Source organism: Cupressus sempervirens, chromosome 9 (genome assembly GCF_028749045.1).
Source record: "Cupressus sempervirens isolate cs-2001-9-10 chromosome 9, ASM2874904v1, whole genome shotgun sequence".
Lineage (NCBI taxonomy): Eukaryota > Viridiplantae > Streptophyta > Pinopsida > Cupressales > Cupressaceae > Cupressus > Cupressus sempervirens.
In genome coordinates this window covers 328,170,721-328,197,495 of record NC_143126.1, presented here as the reverse complement: position 1 = coordinate 328,197,495, position 26,775 = coordinate 328,170,721, and the positions used below count along the sequence as shown (strand labels likewise).

Genomic DNA, 26,775 nt, shown 5'->3' with positions numbered 1-26,775 from the left:
CCAATAGGGTCTTCATGCAACTATGGTAATTGTTGACTAGATGATTTAAAAGTGATGATATAATGAACACTAGTTTCATATATTGGTGATGATGATCAAATGAGTGTTGATTTGATAGAGTGGTGCTTGATTGATGAATTGCATGTTTTCTTGATCCCAATATAAAATGACGATTGATATGGATGATAATTTTTTTCTTGGCCTTGCTGGTCGCTTGTTTGCTTGACTTCTTAAGGGATTAATGGTTGATGGATGAAGGATTTGTTTGGATGGATTCAAGAGTGATGATTGATAAGTACTCTTTCAATGGTCCAAATGAAATTTCCTTTATACTTTATTGGTAAAAGTATCACTATCTTTTAGGTAAGAGCCCACAACACAACGGTAACTTGTGAGCCTCTCATTTGGGAGGACTTTAGTTTGAGTCTACTCGAGCTTAACTCATAATAATAATGAATCTCAACAAATAATAATACGCTTCGGCCCGTTACTTATAAAAAAAAGTGTCACCACCTTTCATAAGAATCGAGTCATCACTTCCCATTGTTGCCTCTGAGAATAATATACGATTTCCCAAATTGATCTCTTTGTAGGAGTCACAACCCTTCATCATTGCATCCCTTTAAAAGAGTCACAACCTTTTATAATCACCACTCTTTGGAAGAGTCGCAACCCTTCATCATTTCCACCCATTGAGAGAGGCAAAATGTTTTATAATTACCACCTAAAGAGTCACAAACTCACAACCCTTCATCATTTCTGCACCTGCAAAGAATCACAAGCTTTCATAATTGTCACTTCTTGAAAGAGTCAGAACTCTTCATAACCTTTGATATTTGAAAGAGTCATGTCCTTATTTTCTTTTCATCCCCTATTTTCTCTTCCATGTTCTTTCATGATTGACACTTACCCTTTTCTATTCCTTCCTATCTTCCCCTTTCAAATGAAGTTCTCTTCTCTTTTTAATATCTCATATTCGAGGGAGTCACAACTTTTCAGCTCATACCCTTTGATCATTCATTAAACTTAACTAAATTTTAATCATGTTATATTTTGATTTTGCTAGTATTGTTTATTATTAAATCCTCTTTGTAAAAGGGGATATTATAGAAATGAACAATCCAAAGCAGATACTTGTACATGGTGGTACCTCCATATTCAAGATTATTTATTCCCCAACCTTTTGCAATCAAGATTCTATTACAAGTTCTTTTGTACTTCTTACTTTTAACCTTTGTATTGTAGACTTTTCATTCTTTTTTTATTTTGCTTTTTGTATTTTTAAGTTTTGTTGGTTTCTTCAATTCAAACGGGTTGCAAGTTCTTTTTCTGAATGCAATCAGAGTACATGCTCTTTTATCCACTCAGTCAAAGATAACCAATTGGCTGCAGAAATCAGAAGAGTTGGAATATGTTCACTCCAATTTGCGTCTTCTATCCACGAGGATGGGTCAATGAAGCACTGGGATGTGACCCTTTGAGTGTACCGAGTTAAATGCAACTATTGAAGATCTTGCTAGAGTCATTATGGTTGATGATGCTGATGAGATACTTCCACAAAATGCACCTAGTGGGAGTGGGATTACTTTGGATTCAAATGATGTTGAATGTGAAGCAAACAGTGATGATCTTGATCCTTTTGATGATTGATGAATATGGAAGACAATTATAATTTCTGATTATCAATCCTAGAATTGTAATGATTTTCATTTGAATCATGATTCTCAACACATATGATATATATTATATGGCAGATGACATAATATTGAAATTCTTTACTATTAATTGGCGTTTAAGATCGATCAATGATGAAGTTTCCTGCTCTCAAATTTATTTAGCGTTACAATTATCATATATCTTAATTTCTTTGTATATACATTTGTGCATACCCAAACCCATGTATTGAAGGGCACAAAAGGTTGCTTGTACCCACTTATTGCATGCTCGTACTCAAACATGTAACAGTAGCCTAGGTATACAACATAAAATGTAGGTATCAAGTTATCAACTTAAGGCAAAGCTAAAGTGGCTGTCATGACTCAACAATTGCGAAGTGAAGGCATCATTGTAGTAAGGAAGGCTGATCACATGACAAGGCTTTATGCCTATCATTTATTGCACGTGATGCCCTTTAGACAAATCGACATACTCACACCACAAATGTGAGTAGTAAAATTATCTAAATTTGTCATGTACTAGTATTAATTATATAGTTTCAAATTTCCTTATCAAAAGCTTCCATTGCTTGTTCACAATGTAATCCTTAATGTTTTCTAGATACAACTATTTGGGACACTTGCTATCTTTCTTATTTGTTTGTTGAGTCTCATCTTTGAGATCTATAGGATGTACTTGAGGACTTAACTTTCCTCTTTAATGACATTGCTTGAGTAGATGTAATTTCATCGGTTGGCACTTGTTCCATGTCATCGTTCATATGTTCTTGAGATGTCATTATCTACAATTGCGCCTAAGGGATGAAACTTTTAAAAATAGATTGTCTATATGATTGCATTAAACTGAGGAGACACTAAAAAAAAGTGCGCTAGTGCACTAAAAGTATCTAAATCTAAATATAGAACCTAAGGAAACCATTGTAGTAAATATAATATTATTTTAATACCCTCCCCTAATGGTCATTGTACTTCCCTACAAAAGACTATACATGTCTTGTGGTCACAAATTCTTCAAAACATTATGCTACTGTTGAGACCCTCCCCAGATCTGCTGAATGCCAATTTTCAAGAGTAGCGTAGAAAAAAACAAATGAGGTTGTCCCCTTCTTCAAAATGCTCTGCAACAACAAACGAGAGCCTGCACTGACTCCATCATTGACACTCCCAAAATCTGCAAACTGCTGGCTAGAAATGATCACAAAACATCCAACCTGATGTTTTGTAATGCCCCCATTGGTTGCTAGCATCAGTATTTCAGGGTTTAGCCTAATATTGGATCATCGCAGGCTAATGAGGACGGTTAGAGGGTCTTCTAAGGTTTGGTTCATCTCCAACATTCAGCGATTTATGGATTTGGCCTTCATTCGATGTCATTTGGATCCCATTTGCCATACTATGTATAGTAAGTCAGGGGTAACGGAGATGGACCCTTTCTAGTTTTAGAAAGTGTATTTGGTCACATGGGGAATTATGAGGAGAGATTCCTATTTCAGACAGTGTGGCAATCAGACAAGTATTTCAAGAGATATTAAAGTTTAAGTGACTTAAGTGATTTATTTAAATATTTTAATGTTATAAAGTTATAAAGTCACTTAAGTGACTAAAAGACAAAATTAGCTTTTAATCCCACATTGCCTAGTTGTTTGTGTCTTCCCTCATATCAAGGTTACAAAAGCGTGGAGCTACATTGGGATTAAAACAACGATGAATATGGTAAATATAATAAATTGCTACCACAGTTGCTTTAGTGTGACTGGGCAACTCTGAGGATGAAACCCCTGAGTTCTTTGAGGAAGTTGGATGTCACCCCAACCCCTCATACTGGGATTAACGTACAGTTCAGGCAGGAAACGGCAAGTGAACAGTGATTTTAGCTTTTAATCCCACATTGCCTAGTTGTTTGTGTCTTCCCTCATATCAAGGTTACAAAAGCGTGGAGCTACATTGGGATTAAAACAACGATGAATATGGTAAATATAATAAATTGCTACCACAGTTGCTTTAGTGTGACTGGGCAACTCTGAGGATGAAACCCCTGAGTTCTTTGAGGAAGTTGGATGTCACCCCAACCCCTCATACTGGGATTAACGTACAGTTCAGGCAGGAAACGGCAAGTGAACAGTGATTTCGTATCAGGCTGGAAGTAAGTTATTTGTTACAGTGAAGTACGAATTACTTGTTTTGGTTCTTCCTCCATACTTTCAGTAATAGTTATTGCCGGCTAGGGAGGTAAGGCTGCAGTTAGCATAGTCCTTGCAGTGTAGACAGGTCAAGAGACACCTCTCACAGCAGTAGGAAAAGTATCCACAATCAGAGCAAGGGAGTATCGAACTGCAGTTACAAGCTGAGTCTGCAGTCACATGTTCAACCCAGCATCTATGTCTATGTTATGAGAAGGGATGTAGTCTGCAGGTTGTAGATGAAATTAATTCTAGGTCACACAAATTACAGCAGGAGTCACAGTGCATTAATATACCTCGGCAACAGTCTACTTAGTGCCCACATCCAAGAGAGAAGGGACGGTTTGTTGATTATATCTGGGAGTGTAACTTACAGCAGAGTACAATCTCCAGCTCACGTGGGCAGTCACCTACAGCAGCCCATTTCAAGATACCAGTAACCTGCTGCAGATTCTCATACCTTGTTTCTTGGGCTGTTCTCCTTCAGCGGCTAACATCCAGGTGTATTATCTCTTGTTTGTATTGAAAGACTGTAATCAACTGCTGCAAGTAAAAACATGGAATTTGATTCATTCCCTTGTCATATTTCCAGTAGTGGGTAATCAATATTAATCCTGTTATCATTATTTCAAGCATTGCTGTGTAATTGCTAGAATCAATTTATTTCAATCTCTATTTGATTTTGGCATGTATTACCAGAATCGGTTTATTTCAATGGCCCTATAGTTTAATACAAGAGATCGTACACCAACTGTTTGACAAAAATTCCATCAGCAGAAATGTTAATTTCCGGATCAGATTAAGTGAGGATTATTACATGTTTGATAACTAAGCTCTCTTTCCTTGGAAAGAGAGACACTAAGAACAACTGCCAAACCATCAAAACTATTGCAGATTAGCAAGATGCCCCAAAACTGACTGCAAAATACTGTGATGTAAAGAGTACAAAGGATCACCTTTCCCTGTAGATAAAGGCACACCAAGAACAACTGTGAGACACTCCAAACTATTGCAGATGAGCAGGATGCCCCAAAACCAACTGCAAAATACTATGATTTGGAGAAAAACAGTAAAAACCCTGAAACAGAAATCCTTGAAATAACATCCCCATGCGAGCTTTACATATTACAAACCAAAATAAATTTTGAGGTGGAAAATCAATCAAAACCAAACACAATTTTTGAGGTGAAAAAATGTTCAAACTGAACACAATTATTGAAGTGAAAAATCAATCAAAACCAAACAGAAGTAGAAAATGAATCAGAGAATACGAAACTCTGTTTTTGAGGAAAACTGGTAAAGCACAACTGAATTTTTTTAAGGGAAACAATTGTGAAAACCAACTAGATAATTTTTCTTGAAGAAAAATTATGAAAACCCTTCGGAGAATTTTTGAAGAAGAATTATTAAAATCCTCCCATAAGGGAGTCATACTTAAATCAACCCCCACTCTAATACCATGAAACTTAAAAAAACAGAACTGTCTGCATGATAGCTTTAGATTGAGAAGTCTCCTTAAATTAAAAATTACAAGGCGGAAGTCATGAAAAGTTGTGACACAAAAAATAGCAGACTAAAGCACTAAAAACATCTGAATCTAAATATGGAACCTAAGATGACCATTATAGTAAATACTATATTATATTATTAAGGGACTTGATCAAAGATTGGCACCACACGATATTTGCTTGAAGAATGTTGGACACAAGTTCCTAACCGTGTGCATTCTTCCCTCATTTTCCTTCATTGGTAGGGAGGATATTATTCTATATACACCTTTGGGCCCACTTCTTCCTAAGTGAAGGAATGTTGTTTGATGAGAATGGATCTTCATTTAGCTTGCAATATCGTTCTTTCTTCATTAGTATAGTAAATATCACATATAGTGGGGTACCTAGTTTGTAATGTCCTCTTCCTAGTTTGCCCTAAGATCACAATTTCCACAAATTACTGTTTGGGTTTCATGTTACCAATTTAATATCTCTGTAATCCTGAGTCGTGATCCCTATAATCATAAACAATGTATACAAATGCACATACATATATTTTCAATTAGGGTTAGGCAAACCACATCATATTTATAGATTATTAATTATGCTACACAAACATATTAGGTTTCGGAGGAAGAGACATGATGGGTCTACCTGAAGCCATTTCTACACCAAGTCCAAGAGCGATGTCTACCACATCCCTCTTGCCTGGTGGCTTGTACCTGCTTTCCCCATCATGCCTCATCTCCTATAAAACACATACAATCTTGTAGAATTGGGTAGAGGTCATAACTAGGTTCCTCAACTTTTCTATGTTAAGGGCGCTTTGGTCCTAGAAGCCATTATGGTCAACTCTAGGACTGCTACTTACCTCTCAAACCCCTTTTGCTGACACCTCAGACCCTTCCCTTCAAGATGGGTTTCAGACAATGAAGTCATTTCTCACATATTCATCATCACAGGCAACACATGCATCAGCATTGATATTATTATATGACCATTGTGTAAGGAAACTTGGCAATAAAGAAATATAACCGTTTCCACATAACCCATAATAGATCTAAAATAAATACGGAATTAAAATCCACATGCAAGAGAATAGACAACATACCCACAAAATTGTGACACAAGATATACCCTGGGAAACCCTCATTGAGGGAAAAACCCAGCCTCCAAAAGCATCCATCATCATGTATTATTCAGCAAAAAATACCATTGCCATACAACCATGGAAGCCTTCATGGCCATAGCCACAATCGAGCAAACTATGTGAACAAGCATGAATCCACACATCCCATGCCATGCTTCCAACCTTCACAAATGCTCCCTTGGCTAACCTGTCAAGCCTTGTCTCGCTCAACTCTTGCCTTTCTCCTTCTTGTCACTCTCTTTCTTTAAAACAACTACCCTTGTGGCTGCTTATATAGTAGCAAGTCCCACAAAACCACTAAGTGGTATTACATAAACCATGTGCTAAAACCATGTGCTACCTAACCCAGTGACCCCACATTTAATATTGGGCATTTAATTCTTTTTCCCAATATTAAATAATTATATAAAATATTATCACAATGTTACAATACAACTCATCAAGAATATTCCATGAGAATCTTTACATGTTGCACGTCCATCTAGGTACAACATTACATAATAAAATAAAATAATAAAATATAACAATATTATGCAATGTGTGCAACACCCATTATCTCAACAATCTCCCACTTGTTGTATACATTGCATAGGGTCAATCCGTAGCTACATAAATGAACAAGGGAACAATCCCTCCCAGCACATCCACCATCATAGATCAAAATACACCGAGTGCTCCATCCTGGTACCCGCAACAAAATCAAAGTATCCAGCATTTCGAACATGAATGATCTCACCTCCTATTATGCCACTGTCACTGGACATACATAGAAGCCAACCAAAGAGAAAGCCACCCAACCTGTCGCATTAGAAGATCATAAAATCCTGTACCAACTGAAATTCCAAGCACAAAAAACTTGATCCAAAGGTAATAACATGTATCCGTAGTTGTCAAAATATCCATAGCTGAAATAGCACCCACAGCAAAGTGCCAAACCCATCCAACTATCCATACCTCAAAGGTATAACAAGTGAATTTCATATCACTAACATATCCAATCTATAACCTGCAATCACAAGCCTCAAGAGCAATACCTGGCACATATATACCAAGAAGCTCCCACTGCAAAAGATAATGTCAAATCTATAACCAATCCACTCACAACATCTCAAAGAAGTGAATCCATGTAGTATCAAGGACATCCACAATACATAAACTGATATCCTGCAAGAACAACTCTCATAACAAGTCTCCAATAGTCTCCCAAATTCTCCACAACCAACAAAGGAAAGAGATAAAGGAATAACCATGTCATCTCTCACATGACATACATGAGCACAAACTAGTGATCACAATCTCCAACCAATCTCAAATCCAATGTAAGAAAAAACCAAACATCCAGGAAGATAACCAAGACCAGAGAAACTATGCAAATCATAACTTATATCATGTCCTTCTACACACACCTCTAGATGTAAACTGTGCAAGTATGATCTCCTCCATAAAACCCCAACAAGAAGCCTCAACAACACCCAAACCATACCATATAGCTAATCATGGATGTAAGCCTCTCACAAGAAGATCAAACTCAATAAACCATTCCTAAACCAAGGAATAACCATTCCTAATCCAAGGAATATGCCCAATATAAAACCATCTCCCAAATTCAACCAGCATAACAACATATACACATGGAGATAACCAATGCTAAACCATCTCTCAAATGAACCCTCCAGAACTAACTCATGTACCATAGCTCAAGATCCATATCCATGAAAGACAAGCATAAATATAATGCAACTGAGAGAAACAATGGGCTATACCTCTCAAGTAGCAAACCGCCGAGTAGACCAAGAGTGGGGAATGAGAATGCTCATCAAGATACCCAAGTTTCCAACCAAGACTCATCTAAGAACAATCTCCTCTCAAGTCCATATCAGGTGACTGCCCCTCGGACTTCCTATTGAAACCATCAACCATCCCAACAAATACTTCTCTAATCCAAGAGAAATCAGCGTCACCACCGTCTCTAAGTATCCATGAGCACCTGTAACCAATCAATCCATGCCAACTCCAAATGCAACATAGCAATATCATGAAGTATCCAGCTTATGATCAGTGTACTCAATACCAAGAAACTAAACCAAGATCAATGTCAAAGTTCCAACCATGGCCTCAGGAACATAAACATGACAACATGATCTTACTATCTCAACTAAAGAGATAACATGCTCTATATGAACACACCATAACATGTCACAACTCTAAACGCGTATCAAGAGTATACCATGACATAATAATGAAACCATCCTCACACCAAGGATAATATGCCAAATAAAAGCATAAACCACACCTTTGCCAAGAACCCTGTGAGTCCTCACGATGCAACCATCTCCACACACTATGAAGAAAATCATCTCCACATACCAGGAAGAACCATTTCCACACACCATGAAGATAACCAAGAACTCCATGAGTCCTCAAGATCTAACCATCTTCAAACACCATGAAGATAACAAGTGCACCATGCAAATGTCAAAGACGCTTCTACAGCAACAGGATCTAAGACAAACCTCCAACATCTGCAAACACTCAATAAATATATCAATGCCAACAACTCCCACTCAACCGTGGTACCAAGTCACCTATGGCATCATAAAATTCATCTCCTACTTGAAGATTCAAACCAAATCAGGAACTAATCCTGCACTGTCACCCAATCACTGTCACAAGCTCCCACTAAACCGTGTATCCAAGCTATCCATGACATATGATGAACAAATCCATCCTCTAACCATGAGAATCAACCAAGGCATCAAACCATCAAAGAACTCAAAGTGCACATCATGAGCTCCTCAAAAGAAACCAAATAACCATGATCCTCAACCAAGAAGATATACCACCATAACTGTATCAGAAAATTCAAGCTAATGAACATCAAGGATGTACCTGTATAACTAATCATGTCATGCCAAAATCCATGACACCATGATCACATCCATGAACCGAGCATCTGGCTCTCAATATGTCCAACCTATCAACATAGTCAACTACAATCCTCTGCCATGACTGTACCTGGTAACAACATCTCATCCCTTCTACATGAAGAAAATAGTAAATCATGTGACTTAGGGCATAGACAACCCAAATCCAAGTCACCAATCTGAATATGCATCAATAATGAAAGATCAATGGGCAAAGACAACTCATAACCAAGCTATAAATGCAACCTGTAAGTATAGACCGCTTATAACACTGCACAACTTGTAGACCCAACAAGTCATCATGCATATCCAAATTCAAATACTGATAACTATATCATCATGAGACCAATCTGAAATATGAACTGAGTATACAATGACATCAAAACTTAAATCTTCAATGCCATAAACTCACAATGTTGCCATAGTCAAAATATACCTATAAACTGTTCAGATAAATATATCACCAAATAAATCATGCCAAACCTGCACCAATTCTGAACCAATTTGTAGAGCTCTCCAAGAGCTTTCCGTTGACTACTCGAAGTCCAAAATCCGACTCCGTATGCCCAAGTTATGCCCTAATCTGTGCTCAAAATAAACAACATTTGACTTTAGGGCTCTGAAAACCTGACAAAATTTTAAAATCACAGAACCAAACCTACACCATCTTGTAGTGCTCTGAATTAGCTTTCCAACGCCTGTAAGAACTCTGAAATCCAATATTCTGAGAGAAAGTTATGGCCATTTTACTAAGATAGTCTTTTTACCATTTTCAGTACGATTTTTCATTTTTTATTTTTCCAGTGACGAAAATTCCGACGGGATTAAATTTGACGGCCATCATGGGCTGAAACTAAAAAACTCTTTCATTTCCTCTAAACATGGCCAAACTAGGGCATATTATATATCAAAATTTATGAAAATGTCAACCCGGATCCAATGGTGAGGTCTGTTTTTATTCAGGAGGTCATTTCTGCAAGCTACCCCCCAAAACCCTCATTTTAAATGAAACATCCGAAAAAACTCTTTTGTCCAACAATTTCACATGCCCAAATCTTTTAACATCCCATCATAACAGCAAATCCAAAACCCTCAGATCTACAATAAATCATTCATATATCTTGTCTTTTCTTTTATCCTCTCATGCGTTCCCATGGATTCAATCTAGGGTTACAAATAATAAAACCATAGCTCTGATACCACTTGTAAGGAAACTTGGCAATAAAAAAATATAACCGTTTCCACATAACCCATAATAGATTTAAAATAAATACGAAATTAAAATCCACATGCAAGAGAATAGACAACATACCCACAAAATTGTGACACAAGATATACCCTGGGAAACCCTCATTGAGGGAAAAACCCAGCCTCCAAAAGCATCCATCATCATGTATTATTCAGCAAAAAATACTATTGCCATACAACCATGGAAGCTTTCATGGCCATAGCCACAACCGAGCAAACTATGTGAACAAGCATGAATCCACACATCCCATGCCATGCTTCCAACCTTCACAAATGCTCCCTTGGCTAACCTGTCAAACCTTGTCCCGCTCAACTCTTGCCTTTCTCCTTCTTGTCACCCTCTTTCTTTACAACAACTACCCTTATGGCTGCTTATATAGTAGCAAGTCCCACAAAACCACCAAGTGGTATTACATAAACCATGTGCTACCTAATCCAGTGACCCCACATTTAATATTGGGCATTTAATTCTTTTCCCCAATATTAAATAATTACATAAAATATTATCACAATGTTACAATACAACTCATCAAGAATATTCCATGAGAATCTTTACATGTTGCACGTCCATCTAGGTACAACATTACATAATAAAATAAAATAATAAAATATAACAATATTATGCAATGTGTGCAACACCCATTATCTCAACACATTGACATTTAGCATATCATGTATAAACTTTATTGTGTGTATATATATAACACTCATTTATTTAATGATCATGATAGACAGGGATTATCAATGAGTACGAGTTTGATGACAGGGTCTGAGATGTTTAGAGTCTGCTATAACTGGTATTGATTTCCTGTTTGGTTGCTGCTTAGTACTGTTGGAACAATCCCTTTTTTATGTGATCTGATTGCTGCTTGTGTGATATCTGATTATGTTGTCCCCGATGAAATATTTTCATTAATGCTTGATGATTGATATTTGTATGAATGATTGACTGACTGAATGAATTCTTTTGATTGTATCATTTGAGCTATCGGTATAATAATGAGTGGTTTTCTGATCAGATGAGTGATGATCAAGTTATTGTTAATTAGATGATTGATGAGTGATGATGTAATGAGTGCTGGTTTGATATATTGGTGGATTGAATATATGTTGATTTGATATAGTGGTTTGCTGATTGATTTTCTGTTTGATCTGATAAATGATGATTCTTTTAAGGATTCATGAGTGATTTCATATATGACCTGTGAATGATTGGGATGATCTCTTTTATACTTGATTGGTGAAAGGGTCACTATCTTTCATAACTTGGGTCATAATTCTCCATTGCTGCCCTTTGAGAGTTAATTTTATTTCTCAATTTATATCCCTTAGATGTCCTCAAATGATACCTTCTCCCCTTTATATCTTCCAATGCGGGGGAGAGTCACACCTCTTCATCATGCCTGCCTACCCTTTGAAATGGTCACAACCTTTCACGTTTACCACTCTTTGGATGAGTTGCAATCTTTCATAAATTTTTCCTTTTTAAGAAGTCACTTATTATTTTCTTCTCCATTAATTCTTTCTCGATATACACCTTTAAACCACGTCTTCTCATCATACTTCTCTTTTAACTCTGTGTATATTTACTTCTCAATTTGCATCAGCATGTTCTTCTATCTCTACATATACATCTATTTTATGTCTGCATATATTCCTGTTTTATATCTGCATGTATTCTTATGATTCTGTTATAAGCTCTTCTTACAATTTTGCCTTCAACCTTTCTTTGATGATCTTGGCTTTTATCTTCTCGTTCAGAGATCTGCAAATCTATGTCTTAGAGAATTTTTTGCTTGCCTCAAATGCACTCTACAACTTATTAATATATCTTTCTGAGAGTGGCGTCTCTTAGGCTTTCTTAGCTGCTCCTTAAAAGATCTTAATTGCTGTTCTTTATTTCTAGTTGTTGTTTAATTCCTAATTCTTCATCTTTCTTGGACTAAGTCAACTTCCTCTTCATCAGGAGCCATTAGGAGTTAAAAACTTTTACCCCTTTAATCCAAGAGTTTGATATATTTAGCCGATAGGCTTTTTCATGGGGGCAACAGCCCGCCGGATTAGTCTCACGCTGGCAACAAGGAATTAAATTTCACGATCACTACAACTTCTTAATATATGTTTCCGAGAGTGGCGTCTCTTAGGCTTTCTTAGCTGCTCCTTAAATGCTCTTAATTGCTGTTCTTTATTTCTAATTCTTGTTTAATTCCAAATTCTTCTATCTTTCTTGGACAAAGTCAACTTCATCTTCATCTTCATCAGGAGGCATTAGGAGTTAAAACTTTTACCCCTTTAATCCAAGACTTCGATATATTTAGCCGATAGGCTTTTTCATGGGGGCAACAGCCCACCGGATTAGTCTCACGCTGCCAACAAGGAATTAAATTTCCCGATCAGTCTCTGCTTTTCAGACTGTTTAAATATTATTTCTGACCAGTCTATACTTTTATGTGGTTTACTGTTTTCATTGGACAGCTGCCCAATACAATGGTTTCCTAATTTTCTGGCAGTTTGAAAATGACTGCAATCAGTGGTAAACCCCAAACCTGTTGGACAGTAGTAGACCATTTATCAAAAAACCATTTCTGGATAATAGTTGTACAAGCACCGCCTGGCATCAAATTGTACAACTGTACAAAATCTTGAACAGAAGCTGACTTCCATGAGCCCTCCCTTAAATTCCGTTCAGCTCTATTTGAATGATACATCAGATTATGTTTCAAGTCCCCATCTGTGCAGAGGCATTATGACAAAAAAGACTGATAAAAAAACTTAGATCCACTTCTTTGAACACCACCTCTAAAGGTGATCTCTTTGGTGCCTCTACCTGTGTTACTGGTGCAGGATTTATTCATAGAAAGTTAACATACATGTTGGGTTCCTCATGCTCTCTGGTTCAGGCATTGGGTATAATACTTAAACAGTCCAAAAAGCATTTTCCTGGCCTGAAAACTACAGTTGGTTTGTTTTTAATAATCTTCCATAACCTATATCCTCATTTTATGCAGGAAGTAAGGATGGTAACAAAGTTGAATGTCAATTGTATTTGATTAAAAATGTCCGAAACTCTTTAAACAAACTTACAGCGTCAATCCTGCGCTTCCTGCAATTTCTGAGACTATATTTCTTGAGGTCGGCTGTGAAATAGAATTCACACATAGATTGTTTGTGCTTCCACTTATTGCATGCATGTTGTTATGTTTTATTCATTTTTTTATTTGAGTCCTCCATAGTAATGAAGATATGGAGGACATGGAATTTGTGGAATTGACAAGCTAAGCTTTCAACAAACTTTTTATTGAAATTCGGCAATCAGTGATACGTTGGCAGTGAGATATCTGAGCAAAGCCTTTGATTTTGTATTTCATCGGATGAGTATATGTTTCAGTTTACACCTTTAAAGTTCTGGCACTTATCAGAGGCAAGGAGTATGTGTAAGGACTGCGACTTCACAAAAACCCCATATCAGCTGGTTTTTCAATTTTTTCTCTTTCTGTGTATTTTGTGAAATATCTCAAAGATGAACCTATTTTTTTCAAGTCTGTTGACTGTCATCTATATCTTGAACCTATCTCAGTACAAGCACTAGTTGTAATTTATTCTATCCTCAATTAAATTGAATAGCAAATATCTTTAGTGTCAGCTCTTGGGAAATTTGTTGTTTATGAAAAATTGTAACAGAAAGGAGCAAAACTCAAAGGTGGGAGATAGAGTTTTTTTATCTTTGGGTAAAGAAAGGATAAATAGATAAGCTAATAAAATAAAGCCATTAGATATGAGCCATTCACTATTTTAGAACCATGAGTGAAAACGCCTTTATTATTGCTCCTTTTTGAAGATGCATGTACTTGTAAATTGTGCATACATGTAGCTTCATGGGTCCTCTTTGTTGGATGAAGAACCTGTGCTGCTTCCTTAGAAGACTTGGATATATTGGAAGGGCTATACTCACCAAAGATGTAATTTCATGTTAAAAAAGGAAGCTAGGAATAAGGTCCAACAATCTTGGAAAATAGGGTCAATGATTAAAAGTAAGCCAAGTCAAGTGGTATTCTAGGCAAAATGTGGGAAAAGATTTTCCTAACTTAGTGTATCATTAAACTTTTGGGTGATTAGAATATGATCTAGAAAATACTTATAAAACTTGAATGATAAGTTGGATTTGAGAATTAGATAGGGAAGATAGCAAGTTGAAGTTTTCGAGTGTACAAGCTCATTTATGTGGGCCTTGGGTCATATATGTGGCTGCAAAGGCAAATTTGCACAGGCCAAGTCCATTTTTCCAGGATTGATATGTAGGATTGAGTTTGTTTGTGTGGAAGTGCTGCAATTTTTAAAAACTCGGAATCAAAACAAAATGGCACCCTTTTTGCTCTGGCTTTTGGAGTGTTCTTCTTCAGCCTAGGCAGAAGATCTGACATCGTCAACACGTATGTATAGAGGTGGTGCTTTCACGGAAGGATTGATTTGATTATTGTGTAAGAAGAATGAGAAGTATTCAGCTGTTCATGAGTTTGTAGAATACAAACAGATTACTAGGACAACTATTGTTTTGACTATTTGCCGTACTAGTTCTTTTTGATTAATTGCAACAAAGAGTAGTAGTGCAATTGCTATCAGCAATACTGGATTTTCTCCACAAGTTCCTGAAGGTGAAATATTGAGCTTTATGAGTTGATATCCTTCTGTTTTTCCAAGTTAATTTTATGATTTTGCTTACAATGGTCACCTTTTTTAAATATCTCATTTGCTAAAGCAAGTTATGAATTACCTTTTGTCATTGATTTTCAGTATTTAAAACAAAAATTCCATTTCTAAACTAACTTACAGCAATGGTGAAAAAGTATCATTTTGGTTCTCGTGAGCATCATTACTGTTCAGCAAAAATAGTAAGGTGCGGACCTTAATCCAAGTTAGCATAGACATGCAGTTGAATTGCATACTACAACGGGATTGAGGAAAGCAAAGAGGGGGTTAGGAGCAGAGTCACATTGCTCTTTGTCTTGCTCACCCTAAATCTTCTGAGTTTGTCACCCAAAACCAACAGCAGTCTCCTTACCTTTGGGAAACTATGCTGTATAGTTATGAATTTATGTCTATGAAGGAGAGGATGAAAGCTGGAAACCTTAATCCAAGTTTGCGTAGACAAAGTTGAATTGCATACTACAATTGAATTGAAGAAAGCAAAGAGGGGGTTAGGATCAGATTCACAGTGCTTTTTATCCTGCCTATCGTAAATCTTCCGAACTTGTCACCCAAAACATCCAATGGTACTCTTCTTACCATTTTTTAAACTCTTCTTACACCAAACAGATCCTACAAGAAACTGAGCCAAGTACCTTGGAATAGGCTGTGAGACAATTATCAAACCAAGTGAAGCACAAATTATTTCCCCTCGTTGTTTTGACTACTTAAATCTACTTTAGTGGCTTCTCTATATTAGATGATATTTATTCAAAATGGTCATCCATTCTAGATCCTATAGCAAACTAAAAGAGCTACAGGAAGAAATAATTAATGGGACCAATTGACAAGAAGCATTCAACCTTAACTGATTCCTATCTTAAAGTTATATCTATGTTAACAATAATCTTAACAAAGCAAAATAGAATGGGATGACCATTTTGAGTTAAAGTGGATGCAGGAATGGGGAAGAAGGGGTGATAATAAGGTAACAAAAAGGGACTAATCATTGTGTAAATATACTATATCAAGGATGCACCACTCTACTTTGGAGTCAGCACAACTTATAGGTATATGTGTTGTTTCCCAGACTACCGTGCTTTTTATGCACATGTTTTCAGAAATGTGTTGATCTATTTCCTGCTTCAATGACTTAGGTCAACTCCATGATCAACAGTTCACTTAATTTTGATTTGGTGGATTATAGTCTGCTACACATCTAACAAGTGAGCTTTATAAGCTTGGTTCATGTAAGCCAAGACACTGCCTCAATAAAGTTGGTCCTTTTCTTGAATTGGGCTGTGGAACACATTCCTCTGCCATTGGGTGAGGACTGGTTAGGGTTTGAGATAGTTAAATAGATTCCTTGGAATTAATGACACCCAATTTATAGTTGAAATAAAATGTTTTTGATCTTCACAGTAAGCTAGAGCCTGGTTGGGAAGGCCATTTCTGTGAAAATGTGTGTCTTTTATCTGTATTAAAATGAAGTTATCGTAGATCAGAAGGGATGGTTTGTGTGTTCATTTGAAATTATCCCCAATAGATATTTACCCGATTTCTTTCTCAAGATAATATTTACCCGATTTCTTCCTCAAGATAATATTCATAACATAAACATATGAAGTTGCATTATAAAAACTGTAAAATAAACCATAGATTCTCACAAGACGCTTTGAAATAAGCTATTGCATTATACATCAGCAATACAATAACCAGTATTCAAAAGTCCATTCTTAAACACAGTTTTACAGTTAGATTGGAACACTAAGAAAAAAACCTGTAAGCACACGTGAGACACCTGATGTGACGTCTCCACGGACAATGGGTTTGCGTCCACTGTCTACCGGCACGAGGGGCTACGTCCTCACACTAGCTGAAAGTGAAGCTTTCCGAATAACTCTTGCAAGAGAGAAACTGAAATCTAAATCATAAAACAAACATATTCGAATGAATGAGTCTTTCTCCTTTTAATCCACAAAGCTGTGACTCTTTGACTCCCTGGTTTTTCGTCTTATCTCCCCTTGCCATTTTAGCCCACTTTACAATACTAAATTGACCTTTTATAATTTTAATCCATGCAATCAAAGTCAATTTTAATATTTTATGAATATGTCTTTAAATTTTCTAATGTCCCAAAAAGGGGACATTACATCATTGAAATAATCTTTTTGATCTTCCATTATGCATGTCATGTTCCTCAAGTATTTTGTGACATTTTCTGTATAATTCTGATGATTATTTACAGTTTGTCTGATAAAAGAATTAACATGTCAGGTGGTTGCATTGGTATTGATGAAATTCATATTGTGATGATATATATTATGTTATGTGCTTGCATTTCTAAGCCGTGGAGGCCCTATGTGGAAAATAATCAATTAATTTATGATGTGAGAATGGTGATGGAATGATATTTGAGCTCTTATGACAGAAGAGTACATATTTATTTGTGTGGATGATGAAGTATACAAGTGTGGTTCATACTGCCTGTGGATACTGTCCTTAACTGGTGTTTTGTCCAATTAATTACAAATAATCCTATCATAATTTATATTCCCATCTCACATGGTAAGTATGTCTTACTATTATGTTATTGGTTGTAGTAGTTAATAATGTATCATTTGGGGAAGAATTTTATGCTTTATGTATGGATATTGAGGATACACAGGAAGTTGGTTGGTTGGAGAGTTAAGGGGTTAGAAAAGATTCTTACTAATCACAGTTAGTCTCATAATATATAAATGTTTTCAGGCACAAAGTAAAATCAATTTGAACCTGCCGCTTTTAAATTTATTCCAGTCACAAGATGAGCTACTTCTTTGTGGGGCATACATAGCATCCAATTTTGTCAGCTATGAGGCTTATGTTTACATTGAAGAGTTTGATGAAAATTCCTCGTGTGCCTGTCTCTTTCAAATAAAGGGTGGGAGCTTTGAAAATTTGTATAGAAATGATGGATGCAAGCTTATGATAGTTTCTTGTTGATGTGAGTTTTGTTCCACTACAACATGCAGATTTAAACACTCAATTTTTCAAAGTGAAACATCAAATACTCATTCTCTCTTGAATAGTGTCACTTCTCATGCTAAGCTTGCAAAGTTAGATCAAGAAATGACTTCAAGGTTCTCTTCAATTTTGGATACAAGCTCAGTGAATTAATGTGATTTGTTAGTAATCACTAGGGGACTTACGCTTGCACATTCAATGGACAACAACTTTTTTTTATTTGGCTTTACAATGTGCAACGAAAATCTGTTTGTTGTTTCTCAACTCTTGAACTTTCAAGTTGAGCTTAACCCTTAGTTATTGTGTTCGTACCCACAGGCCCCATACCGGGTTCGTGTATGCACCCGGTACGGGTATTTTTGGATACTTGCTGGGTTCATCCAAGGTACCTATATGCTTATTTGAATATTTTTACACTGTCAATTGGCATTTAATAATAATAATCTTTGGCATTTGGCATTGGTCAGTGATCAAGTATCATATTATGATTAGTTTATAATTTTGCATATTTCTCTCTCTTTTTTGTACACATAATGCATATGTATACATACACACACATATTGATACATACCATATTGGAAAAAATTTCACTTACGCACCCACCGGGTTCTTGTATTCAAATCCGTCCCCGAACCTAAACAGGTAACTTAGACTTAACCACCTTTACTTATTCTAACTATGAATGCAAGGAAGTGTGGATGAACTTGGACTCTACTAATTGCAATCTTGTTAGCCGCTCCACTTACCTAGAACAAGCTTCAAAAGAATACTCAAATGGTTTCAAATCAATATCTTCTCCTCAATCCCATCAATGGATGCAAACTAAAGATTAAATATCAATTAAAGTTAAGCACTTCTACTAGCTAACTACACAAAGCCCACTTAATCAACAAGAGGCTAGTGGCCTAGTTTATGTCGAGTCAAGCAAGTAAACATCCACAATTTCTTTCATCTAACTAAACTACTTCAAAACAACGTGAAATAAAATCTACTCCAAGTGAGGGATTGAGGAAACCATGCAACACTAAAAAGCAACGTTAAGTAATCTACCATGAAAACCAACAATGAATCATCAATCATTATGATAGATTCACAACAACATTTTTGATCAAGTCTTTCTCTTAGCTAACCTCTTTCTACTTATAGCTTTGTAATCTAATGTGTAAGTTCTAACTCATTACAAATGAAAAGGCCTTGGCCTTTTCTAGTTATTCCATTACAATGTGTAAGAATTTGGTATAGCTATGATACCATGTAAGAATTTTTCTAAGGCACGAATGAAATGCCAACATCTAGAAGCTCAAGAGATAACACTAGAGACAAGATATGAGCAAATGAGAATGGATATCAGATGATTGGATATCAAATAATTGGATGAATACATCATAGAAGAGCCTTGTATATAAAGGTAGTTAAGATGACTAGGAGTCATGCAAAGAGATAAGAAACAACTAAGCACATGTCCACTAACAGTGGATTATCCTCCGTTGTGCATGAATGTACGTGCAACAATGAGAGGATAAGAATGTAAAGGTGTATCTCATAAAGAGATGTAGTAGACATGTGCTCAACTGGAGTGCAAACTACTGTGTTGTCAACATGACAACTCATATGAATATGCAAACTCCTAGGTGTTTACATGACAACTAATATGAAAATGCATTAACCTAAGTAAACTTAAGTAAAGTGTAAATAACAAATACTTATTTACACCAACACCCCCCCTTAAGTGCAACTTAGGGAAATGTACTTAAGCTCACAAAAGCTATATAATAATGCAAGATGGGTCTCGGCTACTAGGCCATGTTAGGTACCCATGTACAATATGCAAGTGCAAAAGATATGCAATGCAATCTCTCGTAAAGTGGAGAAAGAGGGAAAACCACATGGGAAAACCCCCCTCCAAAAAGAGAGATAAGTACAATGAAAGAAAATGAGAGAGGAAGACCTCATGTGAGGAAAAGATCCCCCCCATAAGAGGGAAGATAGAGCGAGTAACCTCCCCTCAATGTATAATGTACACCTGTGGTAGATGCGCAAAGCTCAATGTAGAAACTCCTCCATGAGTGTAGAACAACATTCCTCCCCTTAGGAAGAAACAGAACCAAAGGTGTACCAATGAAGCCTCTCCCATCTGTAGGGAGAAACCTCAAAATATATGAAATCTCTGAAACCTGCTCAAGTGTCCCCATGTCAATACTAAAATGTGCCTCCTCCAAATGATGTGTACTATGCCACTCTACTGAAAAAGACAAATTAGGCTCAAAAGAGGATGAATGTAGAACATGTATCAAAGATTCATATGTCTCTAAAGAGAAATTGACCTCCTCCTACTGCTGTGTCAAAGGATCTACCGTCATGTCAACCTCGAAAGAATGATCAAGTAGAGAATGAAAATGAGGGTCAGCATGCTCCCTCGTAACAATTGAAGAAGGATCATCTTCACCAAAGAGAAGATGAATGTCATCAATAGTGTCTCTCAAATCTGCAATGCAGGACTCCACAAACAAACTGGAAATGTCTGTCAAGTAGTCATCCCATGGAACCGAGTTTGGAAGACAATGAATATCCTGCTGCATTGAATCACTTGAATCCATGGCTATGTGAATACAACTATCATCAGGAACAACAATAGATGGAATATTAGTGGGAGAAGAAATCGATGACTTAAGAACTTGATCACGTGTGAGAATACCCAAGTTCAAGTAGCCAAAGTTCTCCTCAAAGTTTGAATCAACAATAGAAGTGTGATCAAAATCTGCTGAAGAATCTACTGAGAAATCATTGTCATCATCATGAGAAAAATGTGAGAAGTAGTGTAGCCGAGATGTATGATCAACCACCCCTATAGCAATGATCTGTCTAGTCTCCAAGTCTCTAAAAAAACTAAATTGGGTTTGAATTCCACAACCTTCTATCTCCATGAGTGAGCTGATAGATGGAAAGAAGATTATGACTTAGGTGAGGTACACAACACATCGTTGAAGTATCCCTCCCCTTTATCAATATTGCCTTTTCCAACAACATTCATGTAAGTATGATTTCCCATCAAGATAGGTGGAGTATGACAAGGATCAAATGATGAAAACATAGACTGTGAAGATGCCATATGATGAGAAGCCCTTGAATCTGGAAGCCATCTCCTTGAATCTTGACTTGAAAGTAGCTACTAAGGCTTGACCTTTGCCCATGTGATCCTTTCTTTTATCATAATCTGAATCTAAAGAAGAGGGTGAAGTAGTCTTTCTTGAAGGTAGACTGATTTGATTCTTCTTAAGAAGATTCTTGAGTTCATCTATCTCCTTATAACAATGATGTTCTTCATGTCCATTCTTCTTGCAATATGCACAAGTAAGCAACTCCTTCTTGGATGATTTTCCCTTGTTGTTGGAGTTGTCTTGTGGTGAGGAGGTTGAGTGTTCTTTCTCTTGTGAATTTTGTTGCCATGATTTCTACTTCTTGTTAGACCCTTTTCCTTGATTCCCTTTACTAGCCACCAATGCTTTGGACTTTGAAGACTTGAGAATCCTCATGCTCATCTAATTTGATTGTTCTACCATCAACATCTCTGTGAAGGAATCAAATGAAGGCATGGAGTAGGAAGAACCTAAGGTCAACTTATGAGTGTTGAAGCTCAAAACAAATGATGCATAATCTGGAGGAAGTTTTCTCATCAAATTATAGATCAATTTTTCATCCTCTATGGTAATTCCACAATCCTATGCCATTGACCTTAGCTCATGTGCCTTGGTGATATAGTCTTGAATTGTGTCAAACTCCTTTGGATCTAATGAAATGAGATTTTCATCAAGTTCAAAACCCTTAGCTTTGTCTACTTTTGCATACAAGCTAGCAAACTTATCCCGTGCTTCCTTTACTGTTTTGCAATTATCAAGATGGAAGATAAGATCTTCATGTACATACTTCTTCAAAGTACCAATAGCAACCTTAGTGTTATGATTCCATTCATTTAGTTTATCGGGATCAAATGGTGCAACCATGGTTACATCCATAGTTTAAAAAAACGGCGAAATACCGCCGATATCGCGGTATTTCGCAGTATTTCGCGGGTTACAAGTGACACCGAATATATCAGCCCATATATCGGCACCGATTTAATGGAAAAAATCGTGGCGATTTCTACTAAATAAACCGCGCGAAAACGTAAATAACGCAGCCCAAAAAACATTGAAAAAGTCGTCGCCAGTGGAGGATGGAAAGTCGTCAGAAATTTTTAGGGTTTTTACTTTGTTTAAGTCGGATTTCCACTCGCGAAATAGGGTAAAAGTTACCATTCGGCGGCGAAGTCGTTCTTCATGCGATTTTTCCATTCGCTTTTGCCTGCGATTTTCATTTGGCCACTGAGGGCTCTCTGCAAAACTGCCATTTTCAGTCTGTAGTTGTAAGTTAATACATTAAACTTCTTTGACTTTAGGATAGGCAAAGATCACGCATTAAAATTGACGCTGAGGTTTCCTTTTTGAAGTGCTACTCTCTGAACTCCAACTTCTCTAAAATGTAAAATCGTTGTTTGACTTTGAGCAATCTTTAATTCTGATCTATGAGAAAAGCATTCTACTACTAAGAACACATAATACTATTCATTTCCTTTCTTGTGTTCTTTGCTCATGCTGACTTCTATATCATCCATTCCTTCACTACTTATTTGTTCATGATCATGTGTTAGCTATTGCTTAACATGACTGCTACAATCTTTTGGCACTTGTAGGCGTGATTTATTAATTTCCACATCTGAGTTTTCTCATTTCAATTAGCACATTGTTGGACTTGATCATAGTGATTAAACGATTGCATTAAGGGATTCATTGGCCAACCAAATGACAGATCTTTAAATAAATTAAATTTGTTTGCAACTCTATTCTTAACTTTTAGTTGTTTTGCACAATTCATAATTTATCTAAAAAATCATAAGATGCTCAAAATAGGAACCACCACAGCATTAATTCAGCAGAGATAACCTTTTACAACCTGGCCACCTCATTTGATCATTCCTACCATTGTGCTTTGCACACATTTCCCTTAACTCTGAGAAACCTATTTTAATGAATAATTCTTAGCTTATCCAATCACTTACTTGAAAGATTCTCATAAGAACCACAGTGACATCAATTTAGAAGAGGCCATCCTCAACCATCTGACCCACCTTTCACTTGATTATTCCAATTTCCAACCATTGTTCTTTGCACACATTTCCTTTCAACCTTGAGAAACTTCTGAATTTTTCCAAAAAAGTGCTCAACATTTAGAAAAAGCTCAATGAAAGAGAATGCCAATCTGTGGGTTAATATAGAGTCCTTATAATTTTATAGTCTGACAATGAGAGTTTCTCCTCACGCATTTGAATTTTCCATTATATTTACTGTCTTAGCTTAACCGCAGTTATGCCTAATAAGGATCTTTAATAGTAATTGGCATTCAGTAACATAATATAATTTTTAAAGTTTTAATTTGTAATAAATTGATTTAGATGTGTTATAACTTGTTATCTTGTAGAAGGTAATGTAACTCTGCGTGATGATTTTTACTTTGGAATGTAATCTGATTTTTCGTTCTTGTACAGTGGACTTGTGTGTGTCACTGAAACAAGATGACTGGTGGTGGCAGAGCAAAGGACCCTTTATGGAAACATGGTATCCCAGGAGCAAACAAAGGAGATATCCAGTGTATCCATTGCTCTAAATGCATGACTTCTGGAATCAGCCGATTGAAATATCATCTTGCAAAGATTCCATGCAATGATATTACACCGTGTCTAGTGTGTCCAGAAGAGGCTACAAGAGAGGCTATGGCAAGCCTTCAACAATATGCACAAAGTAAGGCAGCAAAAAAGAGGATATTCGAGGCCATGGCAGCCCCAATGGGGACTTTTAGTTCTACAGGATCACAAACAGGTGGAGAAAGTTCTTTTTCTATTGGGCCTCGGATACGGGGATCGGGAAGTGTGAGTGGGTCTTTAGCAGATTATTGGGTTCCACGTAACACTCCTGGTGCTCAACCTAGCTTACTAGGTACTGCATGGAACAAAGAGATGCACGAAAAGACAAAAGTGGCAATTATGAGATTTTGGGTGCGGAATGATCTTTCCTTCAATGCTTTATGCAATCCATATTGGGATCAAGTGGTAACTTCTATTTCTTTGTCTGGTAAGGGGTTCAAGTCCTCAACTCCCTATGAGGTGAGTGGGCCGTTGTTAGATGACGAAGTAAGAAACATTCATCAGCTTGTGGAAGAGCAAAGAAGAGTTTGGGAACAGAAAGGTTGCACTGTTATCTCTGATGGGTGGACTGATGGCAGGAATAGGACACTCATCAACTTTCTAGTTGCTTCAGGGGGGCAGTTGGTATTTCTAAAATCAGTTGATGCCTCTGATCAAGTGAAAAATGCAGAAAATTTGTGTAACATGTTGGATGAGGTGGTAATAGAAGTGGGAGTGGCTAATGTCATCCAGATTGTGACTGATAATGCAGCTGCGTATGTGGCAGCCGGTAGACTTCTGATGGAGAGACATCCCACATTGTTTTGGAGCCCTTGTGTTGCCCATTGTCTCGACTTGCTTCTTGAGGATCTAGGGAAATTGAGCTGGGTGGAGAAGGTGGTTGAAGATGGAAGGAATATTGTGAAGTACATCTACAATCATACATGGGTCTTGAGTCTTATGAGAAAGCACACTAGTGGTAAGGATCTTGTACGAGCAGGGGTCACACGCTTTGCTACTAATTTTCTATATTTGCAAAGCATATCAGAGACATTGTTAGACCTTAGGCGCATGTTTCTTGATAAGAAATGGTTAGAGAGTCCTTATGCCAAGAAGCCTGAAGCAGAGAAGATTGTGAGGATTGTGTTTGATAGTAGCTTTGAAAAGCTAATGGAGGAGACCCTCAAAGTAAGTTTTCAAATCTTAATTGATGATTTAGAATTTAATTTTGAAATATTTTCGTTGGCTGATTTTGTATGTTTTATTATGTCCAGGTATCAGAGCCGTTGGTGAAGGTTCTACGAATTGTGGATGGGGATAAGAACCCCATGGGGTTTCTATATGAGGCTATGGATAGCGCAAAAGAGGCCATTCAGCACTTGTATAGGTCAAATGAGACAAAGTATAGATCCGTATGGAACATCATTGATCGTAGGTGGAACCGACAACTCCACCAACACATTCATGCTGCTGCCTACTACTTGAACCCCAAGTACTATTTTTCCAACACTTTTAAAGCAGATGCAGAGGTTCAAATTGGCTTGGACACATGTATTCGAAGATTGGTTGCTGATACGAACCTCCGAGACATCATACTTGATGAGTTGCAGAGCTACAAGAGGGAAGAGGGGCCATTATTTTCTTCTCCTGATTGCAAGCGTAGGAGATACACTTTGCAGCCAGGTAAAAAAGAACTTGCGTTTACTTTTATAATACCATTTATTTCACTCGTGAAGTTTATTGGAAGTTTTACCGCATCATAAATATTTTTTTAAACCTTGCAGATCTGTGGTGGGAAGATTATGGTGCCACAACACCTAATCTTCGACAAGTTGCCATCCGAATTTTATCGCAGCCTTGTAGTGCTTCTGGCTGTGAGAGAAATTGGAGTACTTTTCAAAACATACACACAAAGAAACGTAATAGGTTGACTCAAAAACGCCTAAATGACTTGGTCTATGTGAAGTACAACCTTCTCTTGCACGAGAAGAAGGTGAAAGGGCAAGCTTCATATGCAGCACTAGACTTGGATGACATTGATCCATATTCAGCAGATTGGATTGCTCCTCCTGATGGTGAGGGTGCAGATGAGGATGTGGGTGAACCTTTATTGACAGATGAGCAGTTAGCTGAGTTTGAGATGGAAGCAAATGACTGGGATGCAGATGTGGCAGCACATGAGGTGGAACCTGAGCTTGGTCATCCATCAGAGGCTTCTGTGGAGTGTGAGGCACCTGTTGAAGATGTTGCTACAGCAACTACTTCAACACCACTCACCCAGCAGCAACGATCTTTTTTGAGTTTTACTCGTAGACTCAATTTATGATTGCTACTTTTAGTTTTCATTGATACTAAAACTTGAACTTAATATGTATTCAGAAGTTGTTATTTCGAACTTTCATGGAGTTTGATTGCTATATGTATTGAACTTATTTATATTTTGATGTTATACAATTATACTTGTTTTTTGGTTTATGATTCTATTACTATGTTAATCTACTAAGTTTTAATTGCTATGAAATTATGAATTATTGTTTAACTTAGAACTTTGCTTCATATATGGTAGATATCTCAATATCTCAAATCATTATATGTTCACAGTTCTACAAATGTAGTGTGTATGTATGCATTTTTAAAAATATTTTAAGAAATTTTATATTTTCAAATGTTCGATAAAAGTGCCGATTTATTGCCGAATACTT

At 36.8% G+C, this 26,775-nt stretch overlaps 2 protein-coding genes across 3 annotated transcripts in view; both read left to right on the top strand.

Moving 5' to 3' along the window:
• LOC149538684 (uncharacterized) overlaps positions 1-26,775 on the top strand; it is a 99,755-nt gene that overhangs the window by 16,036 nt on the left and 56,944 nt on the right. The gene's annotated exons all lie outside the window — the stretch shown is intronic.
• On the top strand, positions 23,938-26,399 carry LOC149538685 (uncharacterized). Its single transcript, XM_089800214.1, has 3 exons — positions 23,938-25,261; positions 25,348-25,756; positions 25,858-26,399. The coding sequence occupies exons 1-3, from the start codon at positions 23,966-23,968 to the stop codon at positions 26,397-26,399; spliced, it is 2,247 nt and encodes a 748-aa protein (XP_089656340.1). The 5' UTR covers positions 23,938-23,965.

Bases quoted from the DNA above. Each gene is read 5' to 3' on its own strand.
- LOC149538685 (XM_089800214.1), top strand. From the start codon at position 23,966: ATGACTGGTGGTGGCAGAGCAAAGGACCCTTTATGGAAACATGGTATC. The intron at 25,262-25,347 runs GTAAGTTTTCAA...TATTATGTCCAG, and splicing joins TAATGGAGGAGACCCTCAAA to GTATCAGAGCCGTTGGTGAA. The intron at 25,757-25,857 runs GTAAAAAAGAAC...TAAACCTTGCAG, and splicing joins GAGATACACTTTGCAGCCAG to ATCTGTGGTGGGAAGATTAT.